The 9,490-nt window shown below is 42.5% G+C and overlaps 1 protein-coding gene across 1 annotated transcript in view; it reads left to right on the top strand.

The window, feature by feature from the left end:
* The first annotated feature begins 8,823 nt into the window (after positions 1–8,823).
* The window catches only part of ldlrap1b (low density lipoprotein receptor adaptor protein 1b), a 49,925-nt gene continuing 49,258 nt past the window's right edge, over positions 8,824–9,490 (top strand). Inside the window, 2 exon segments of the mRNA XM_069895621.1 lie at positions 8,824–9,027; positions 9,030–9,047. Of these exon segments, the coding sequence (XP_069751722.1) occupies positions 8,964–9,027; positions 9,030–9,047 (82 nt within the window). The 5' untranslated portion in view covers positions 8,824–8,963.

Here is a 9,490-nt window from a genome sequence, read left to right as displayed (position 1 = left end):
TTGCTAATCAAGTACCAAATCTGTGTCAACAATTATCTCAAAGAAAATTTGCAACAGAGCTAAACATTATGTCTGTGAACAGGTTCTGACCTGCCAGTCTTGCTGTTTCAAGATTGTCTTTTGTTTAATTTTTATGATGTGCATGTTTTATTCATTCTTAGCATATGAGTAGGCTTTTTTGGCAAGTCAGCATTTACTGCTTGACCTTAATTATCTCAATTTCATCATCTTTTTCTATGAAAATTGGAACTGCCACTTTCTCCAATGCATGTGTTTCTGGAATCAACAAGGAAAATAGTCTAGGGGCTCCCTCCACTGAATGGACGAGTTCCAATTAAGGTATGATCAGTAAAACCTTTGGATATTGTAGATGCCGGATAAGTGTATTTTCCAATTGCTTGAGACTTGTTCTTGCAATATCCAACTCATAAACTAAGAGTAAACAGTTTTAAAAGACAAAAATACTATACTGTACTTACACTAAACAAACTTCACTTGCATGAATAATATAAGCCTTAAAGCATTTTACTTTATCTTCAGCCACATTCTTGTAAAACATTTAACCGCCTTTACATTTGCAGGTTCTTCCTTCTCCAAGGAGCTGCCTGAAATATCATTGTAGATGATTAACTCCCCCCTCCCCCTCCCCAAAGTTTACAGATAAAGCCTCTGACCGGGGAAACACTAACTTACCAAGCAGGGATAAGGAGCCACCCCAACGGCGAGCGGCATCAACCAGCTCTTCATTCTGGGTGATGCCATTTTATTCAAAAGGAACTTTATTCAAACAGCTGCTATGAACAAAACATGGCCAAGGCACTCCGCTGGCAGAATATTTGCTCCCATCTTCACTAAAGATTTATGTGTCATTTCAGAAAACATTTACGATTTTAAACTTGTGTATTTTACCTATTATTTTATTATTTTAAATTATAATTTTATTTATTTTTTTTCCTTGATTTTTTTTTTGCCAGTTGCTTGAGGCAGCTCATTGCTTGAACAACAGATACCAGGAGCTTTACTGTATTTACAATGGCACGGTCCTGCGCAAAGTTAGTATTGAGTCTGAATATGTCTACAAGCATGTGTGATTAAACAGTAGTAAAGCTTTCCCAGAACACCCTTTACTGAAGGCAGTAATCCCCAACCTAACACCAATATCTGGCTCAAAAAGTCATACCACATCGCATATTCAGTTCTTGTACTTGATAATAGTAAGGAGAAATTGCTTTCCTCAGATGGTGTAGACATTAGGAATTCTCTATCCAAAGGAATATGATTTTGACTAACCATAAGGACAATGAATTTTTGGCCATGATGGAGATATGCCAATTGAACTAGAGCATGGATAAAGTGAATGAGCAGCTCTGAGCTCATTAAACAGTGGAGCAAGCTCCTATGGCCATAAGGTCTCCTGTGTCTTGTCTTCGAACAGTTACATTACTCAGCAATGTGAACGGGTAGCTCTCCTGTAATGAGCACTGATGTAAATTAAGCGAGTCAGCGAATATATCTCCTAAGCATTCCAGAATCAATCGGTGGGTTCACTGGGAATTGACACCCATAATTTTAAAAAAAATGGCTCTCTGTTTTTATATTGTACAACGGAAGTATCAATTTGGTCAGTGACTACCGCGGTGGGTGACATTAGCTGTTGATGAGCTTTGTGACTTTAAAGAATCCTGATGAGTTCACTTCCTGCATACAGACAGCTGAGTAAAAATCTGAAGATCAGAATCAACCATCACCAGCAAGGGTTTCAAATATCAAAAGTACTAACAACAGTGGCATTGTTCACTGGGGACTGCTTTTGTTGAACAATCCATTCTTCCAATTTCTAGTGTCTGCAACCAGTTTGAGCTGGCCTCAGGAAGCCAGATTCATGCTCTTTGGCGACACTCCTGACCAATTATTCTCTCGCTTTATTGTGCTATACGATTACCTGAAGGTGACGGGGATCTGGTCTGGATGAGCCAGGGCGTATGGCAAATAATTGCCTAGAGTGAATCATTTCAGAATTCAGATGTATTGTCAGAATACATACACAACATCACATACAATCCTCAGATTTTTTTTCTGCAAGTGTGGCAAAATTATCACTTGTTGGTAGTGCAAAAAATAACCTCACAACTTATGCATGTAAACAAATAAAGAACTGTAAACAGATAATGAATCTAAACAAACTGTGCAAGACAGAGAAAATATTTAAAAAATTAATAAAGTGCACAAGTTAGAGTCCTTAAACGAGTCCCTGATGGAGTTTGCTGTTGAGGAGGAGTCTGATGGTGGAGGGGTAGCAGCTGTTCCTGAACCTGGTGGTGAGAGTCTGGTGGCACCTACCTCTCTTTCCTGATGGCAGCAGCGAAAACAGAGTGTGTGCTGGGTGGTGTGGGTCCTTGATGATTGCTACTGCTCTCCGACAGGAGCATTCCCTGTAGATGTTCTCGATTGTGGGGAGGGTTTTGCCTGTGATATCCTGGGCTGTATCCACTACATTTTGCAGGGCTTTATGCTCAGGGTGTCTCCATACCACACAGTGATGCAGTCAATCAGCACACTTTCCACCACACCTCTGAAGAAATTTGCCAGGGTTTCTGATGTCATACCAAACCTATGCACATTTCTGAGGAAGTACAGGTACTGACATGCATTCTTCATGATGCCATTAGTGTGTTGGGGCCAAGAAAGATCCTACGAGATAGTGACTCCCAAGAACTTAAATTGCTCAACCTCCACCTCTAATCCCCCAATGACCGCTGACTTTCTCTCCCTGAAGTCAGCAATTAGCTCCTTAGCTTTGCTGACAATGAGTGCAAGCTTGTTGTTGGTGGGCCATTTAATCAAGATTTCAATCTCCCCCCCTGAATGCAGACTCATCACCTCTTTTTAGCTGGTGTTATTGTCGTACTGAGCCACACAGTCATGGGTGTAAAATGAGTAGAGCAGGGGGCTAAAAATGCAGCCGTGTAGTGCTCCAGTACTGATGGAGATTGTGGGGTAGATGTTCTTATCTCCAGATCACAGTGAGGATTGGTGAGGAAATCCATGATCCAATTACACAGTGGGCTGTTGAGTCCCAGGTCTTGGAGTTTGCTGATCAGTTTTGAGGGATTGAAGGTGTTAAATGCTGAACTATACTCTATAAAGAGCATCCTTTGCTGTCTAGGTGTTCCGGGGCTTTGTGTAGAGCCAATGAGATGGCATCTGCCGTAGACCTATTGCTACAATAGGCAAATTGGAATGTATCCATGTTACCACTCAGACAGGAGCTGATATGCTTTAATACCAGCCTGTCAAAACCCTTCTTTACTGTTGATATGAGTGGTTCTGGTCAATTATCATGAAAGCAGGTTACTACACTCTTCTTGGGTACTGGTATAATTGATGTCTGCTTGAAATAGGTGGGTACCACAGCTGGCTGGATTGAGATATTGACGATATCTGTGAATACATTGGTAAGTTAGTCAGCACAGATTTTTAATACTTGCGAGATACTCCATCTGGGATAGATTCTTTCCTAGGATTCACTCTCCTGAAGGTAGCATGCCTGTCATCCTCCGATATGGACAGGATGTGATCACCAGGGGATGTGTGGGTGCGGAGGGGTGGCTCTTTGCTATTACTGTCATTATATTGGGCGTAGAGAGCATCGAGTTTGTCTGGGAGAGAAGCTGCCATCTGCTACTTCACCAGATTTGGTTTTGTCACAGGTTATGGCATTTAGGCCCTGCCACACCTGTCGGGTGACCCTTGTTGTTTCCATTTTCATCTGGAATCTCCACTTTGCCTGAGAGGTCATGCCTGCTCCTTCTGTATTGATCTGGATCTCTGGACTTAAATGCCTGTGATCTGGGTCTCAGCAGGTTCCAGATTTCATTGTTCATCCATTGTTCTGGTTGGGGAAAACCCTGAATGATTTGGTGGGGACACACTGTTTTGATCAAGTCTGTGACAGCCTTGGTGTATTCATTTAGATCCTCAGCTGAGTCCTTGAACATTACCCAATCTGCTGACTTGAGGAAGTCCTGTCACATTGTTCAGACTCCTGTGACCACTTCTAGCTGTACTGATCTCCAGAACCTCTCTTTTTAGGCTCTGTCTTTATGAAGGCAGAAGGAGAACAGGGAGGTGAACTGATTTGCCAAATTGTGGACTCGGTGCGGGGTGGGGAGGGGGAAACAACAGTAAACCTTCCTTATCTTAGTGTAGCAGTGATCGAGTGTGCTAGGTTTTCTTGACGCAGGTCTGGTTAAAGTCACCGACCAAGATTTGTAGTGCATCAGGCTGGGCTGTCTCTTTTTGACTGACCCCATCTGCAGCAAGTACTTGTTTGTGATCGGTATCAGGAGGGATACAAACATGTCATAGAACATAGGTGCGTGGCAGGGAATTTTACTGTAAAGTGTAATTTTTCAAATAAACGTGGTTTGAAAATTTTTCAGCTTCATAACTACTTGACTTTGCAGCCATGTGCTGACTGGCAGAAGTCATCTTTAAACAAGTGCATTTTTTTAAAAAAACTGTAGACACTGGAAATTTGAAATAAAATCAGAAATAGCTGGAATCCTGAAAAACGATCAGGTATCAGTAGAAAGAGAAACAGAGTTAATGTTCTGAAGTTTTTTTTTAACCTCGCTGTTGAGAATTTTAATGAAATATCAACGAAAACAAATTTGAACCAGAGAACATATTTTCAGTGTGAACTAATTTAAATCAAGCCAAATAAAGTATAATGGGGCAAGGCTCTGTTCTAAATCAGAGATTGTGTGTATTTGTGGTGAAGTGATGTTGTTACAATATTACCATCATAATGGTCATGTCATATATTAAAACACATTAGATCATTGCCTCCATCACCAGACATTTCCTAAATTTGTGTATGTTTAAATTTTAACTGGAATTTTAGCCAGTTTTGAATGGAAACTATTACAAATCTGTTATTATTCTAAATACGAAACAAACTAGAATATTTTTGATCTTCTCTTTCCAATATTTTTGCTCATATGTAGGTAATAACAAGAATATATATCCACAAATTAAATGTACAGTAACAAATAGCTGTAAACAACCTATGAAAGAGACAAGAAATGATATAAAACAAAAACTATTCTAATAAACTAACCCTTCCCTTGAGAAGTTATGAATAAACATACATATTCCATTAATGCATGAAAGGGACAACCAAACTGTAAAATAGGATCCAATAATCGTATAAATTCTAAAACTAATCATAATCTTTTGAAAACTTAAACATATCTATCAAAATAATTACTTTTCTTTTACAACTGTTTTTGCCAAATGAAGAAAACAAGAAAACGAGTATAAATGTCAATTGCATCAACTTTGAAATAGTCATGGAAACAAAGTGATAATAGAAACACTTAAAATTATTCACATGTGTTTACACTGGAACAACGTGAACTCTTTGAAATGCCCCTGAGCTGCTTATGTATAGAAAATGCCCAATGATGCAAGAGAGTGGGTCAAGGATATAGTTCAAAATTGTTTGGCATTGATGCCGATATGATGCCAACATTGATTTAGCACTAAAGAATCGCCATAAGGCAATGGCTTCAGGAAACAAAGAACAGCAGAGATGGTGGGCAACTTTAGCAATCCAGGCCCAGCCATCCATTTGCAAATGAAGGCAAAGTTACAGCAGAGATTGTAATACTGGATTGCCTTCTAAACCATTTTCGGATTCATACATTGCATCCCTTGGGCAGCTTCAATGAATGATTTCCAGTACACATGCAGTTTAAATCATGTACTGTCCAGCAGCAGTTAATGATGTTCATTTGGGTGCTAAACCCCAATGTGTATCAATGAAGTGTTCTGTTTCCATTTCTGTAAATGCCGCTCAGCATTTTCTGTTTTTATTTCAATGATCTGAATGCAGATGAACTAAATTGTTGGTTTTTCCCCTATTGTAGCATCAAGGCAACTGCTTCTCAATGATCTAATCATGTCACAATTGTAATACCCATGTAATAAATGACTACTAAACAAAATGAATTAGTTGGTCTGGCTAAAATATAATACAATAATCATTACCATCTTCTTAGGTGGATGGAAAAGATGCCATGATACTATTTTACAAAAGAAGTCTGTAATGGTTTATGCTCTGATCAATATTTATTCCACAATCAGTCCCATAAAAACAGAACATTCCATTATTGTCACATCACTGTTTGTGGGAGTTTGCTGTCTATGAACCAACTGGCACATTCCAAACAATGCAAAATGTCCTTGCTTCAAATAGTACTGTAAAAAAAAATCTACTGATGTTGTGAACAAAAGGAGACTGTGTGTGTGTGTCTTCGTCCTCTCGCGTCTATTCTGACCATCATGCCTATCTATGCTAATCCCACTTACCTGCATTCATTTCCATGTCTATCCATGCCCTGCTTATGCACGTACCTGTCAAGGTGCCTTTTAAATTTTGTTATTGTTCCTGCCTCTACTACCTCCTCTGGTCATTTGTTCCAGATACCAATTCTTCTTTGTGGGAAAAATGTACTCTTCAAATCTCCTTTAAACCTTCTCCCTCTCTCCTTAAATCCATTCCCTCTGGTTTTAGGCACCCTGAGAAACAGATTCTGGTGACCACTTCTGGTCTCCCTTATTCGAGGGAAAACAGACCCACCATATCTCTCCCCAGCCCTCCAATCAAGGCAACATCCTTGTGAATCTTGTCTGCACCCTCTCTAGTTTCACCACATCTTTCCCGTAGTGAGGCGACTAGAACTATACACAGTACTCAAGTGTGATCTAAGCAAAGCAGGATGTCCCAATTCTTTCTCTTAATGCCTTGCCTGAGGAAGACAAATGTAACCTGTACCCTACCTTTATTGACGAATTCCTGTCATTCAATGTTTGTTCTTGTACCCCAAAGTCTCCATTCATCAACACTCCCTAGGGCCCTGCCATTCACGGAGCAACTTTATATCACCAATATTGGTGTAATTTGTTAATCCACCACTCCACAACTTCTAAATTTAAATTTAGACATATAGCATGGTAACAGGCCATTTCGGCCCATCAGTCCGTGACACCCAATTTACACCAAATCGACCAAAATCCCTGGTATGTTTTGAATGGTGGGAGCCCCTGGGGAAAAGCCACACAGACATGTGGATCTTGTAAAACTCCTTACAGACGGTGTGGGATTTGAACCCCAGTCCTGAGCTCTGGCACTGTAAAGCTGTGGCGCTAACTGCCACCTCAACCATCCCGGTCTCCTTTCCTCTAGTTTTCTCTCTCTTTCTTCCTTTCTTCCTTTTTCCCTCTCTTCTTTCACAGAGCCAAAATCAATTCTCACTTTTCCTCCACTTTGGAGGTAAGAACAGGAAAGAGGACTATTATTTAAATGGTATCTATTTAGGAAAAGGGGAGATGGAGCGAAACTTGGGTGTTGCTGTGCATCAATTGTTGAAAGTGGGCGAGCAGGTGCAGCAGGCAGTGAGGAGGGTGAATGGTATGTTGGTGTTCATAGCAAGAGGATTTGAGTACAGGAGGACAGAGATCCTACTGCAGCTGTTCAGGGCCCTGGTGAGACCACACCTGGAGTACTGCATGCAGTTCTCCTTATCTGAGGAAGGACATCCTCGCCATGGAGGGGTGCAGAGAAGATTCACTAGACTGATACCAGGGATGGAGGACTTGCATATGAAGAAAGGTTGGTTAGGTTAGGCTAGGCTTGTATTTTCTGGAATTTAGAAGACTGAGGGGGGGGGGGGGAATCTTATAGAAACATATAACATTTTTAAGGATTTAGACAGACTTCCAATGCTGGGAAAACCAGAACCAGGGGTCACAGTTTGAGGATAAGGGGGAAATTTTTTAGGACTTAGATGAGGAAAAATTTCTTTTCTCAGAGGATGGTGGATCTGTGGAATTCTTTGCCACAGGCCAGTTCCTTGTCATTATTTAAGAGTAGGTTAGATTTGGCCCTTGTTGTTAAGGGGATCAAGGGGTATGGGGAGAAGGCAGGAACCGGGTACTGATCAGCCATGATCATATTGAATGGCGGCGTAGGCTTGAAGAGCCAAATGGCCTCCTCCTCCACTTATTTCTCTATGTTTATCATTTCCAATTCGCACCTTTTGTGTTGGTCCGGACTCGTCTCCCTCCCATCCTTCTCTCCCCAGTCTTTACTCAGACATCTGTCTGCTTTTTGCTTATACCTTGAAGAAGGGCTCGGGCCTGAAACGTCACTGCTATTCCTTTACCTCCTATGGATGCTGCGAGACTGGCTGAGTTCCTCCAGAATTTCTTGATGTTTTTAATCCACATTCCTGCCCACAATCATTCAAATACATGACAAAGTGTGGAGGACCCAGCGCCGCACCACTGGCCGCAGGTTCCAATATGAAAAATAACCCTCCGCCTCCACCCTACCAATGGAGCCACTTCCCTGTCTAATTGATGATCTCAACCTAGATCCCATGGGCCCTGTCCTTCTGGATAAGACTACCCTGTGGGTCCTTGTCAACAGCCTTGCTAAAGTCAATATTCTCTCCCCTGCCCTACCAATTCTGCAGCGCCCGCAGCGAAAAGGATCTCAGGGCTGTATGAACTCTGACAATAAATCTGAAATCAATTCTCCTCATCACCTCTTCAAAACAACTCCGTCAAACTCGGGAGACACCATATCCCTGTCATTTTGCAGTGGGTGCTTGGAGCAACTCAGTAGTTCTCCAGTCCAGGGTTAATCCATGCCCTACGGATGTGACATTGGAGACTGTCCCATCTAGCAAAGAAAGGTTCTGGCTGGTAATCTACAGACGTAATGTCAGGGGCGTGTGGCGTCACATATTTTACATAAATATCACCTCCCTGAACTCTCCGGAGGGCTGAGAAAGTTGATGCAAAGGGAGAGTAGAAAGAAGAGAAGGCGGCGCGGCCCAAGGTCGCTTCACGAACTCGGATTGATTGTTTTCTTTGGAGGGTGATTTCAAACGATGGATGCTTTAAAATCGGCAGGACGAGCGATAAGAAGAAGTCCCAGCATCGCGAAACAGAGCTGGGAAGCAGTAAACACAAAAGTAGGTTTCTGGACAATGACGAGTTGGAGTTCTGGTGGGGAGGTTACCAAAGTGCCTGGCCTTGCCGGGGAGTGGGGGCTGCGGTGGGCCAGCATTTTTGGGAAGTGCACTGCCTCGCTTTCTCTCTCTCCCCCTTCCTCTCTCTCCCCCCCCCCTCTCTCTCCCCCCTTCCTCTCTCTCCCCCTCTCTCTCCCCCCTTCCTCTCTCTCCCCCTCTCTCTCCCCCCTTCCTCTCTCTCCCCCCCTCCACTCTCTCCCCCCTCTCTCTCTCCCCCTTCCTCTCCCCCTCTCTCTCTCCCCCTTCCTCTCCCCCTCTCTCTCTCCCCCTTCCTCTCCCCCTCTCTCTCCCCCTCTCTCTCTCCCCCTTCCTCTCCCCCTCTCTCTCTCCCCCTTCCTCTCCCCCTCTCTCTCTCCCCCTTCCTCTCCCCCTCTCTCTCTCTCCCC

The sequence above is a fragment of the Narcine bancroftii genome, chromosome 8 (assembly GCF_036971445.1).
Source record: "Narcine bancroftii isolate sNarBan1 chromosome 8, sNarBan1.hap1, whole genome shotgun sequence".
NCBI classification, from domain to species: domain Eukaryota; kingdom Metazoa; phylum Chordata; class Chondrichthyes; order Torpediniformes; family Narcinidae; genus Narcine; species Narcine bancroftii.
This window is presented reverse-complemented; position numbering and strand designations above follow the sequence as displayed.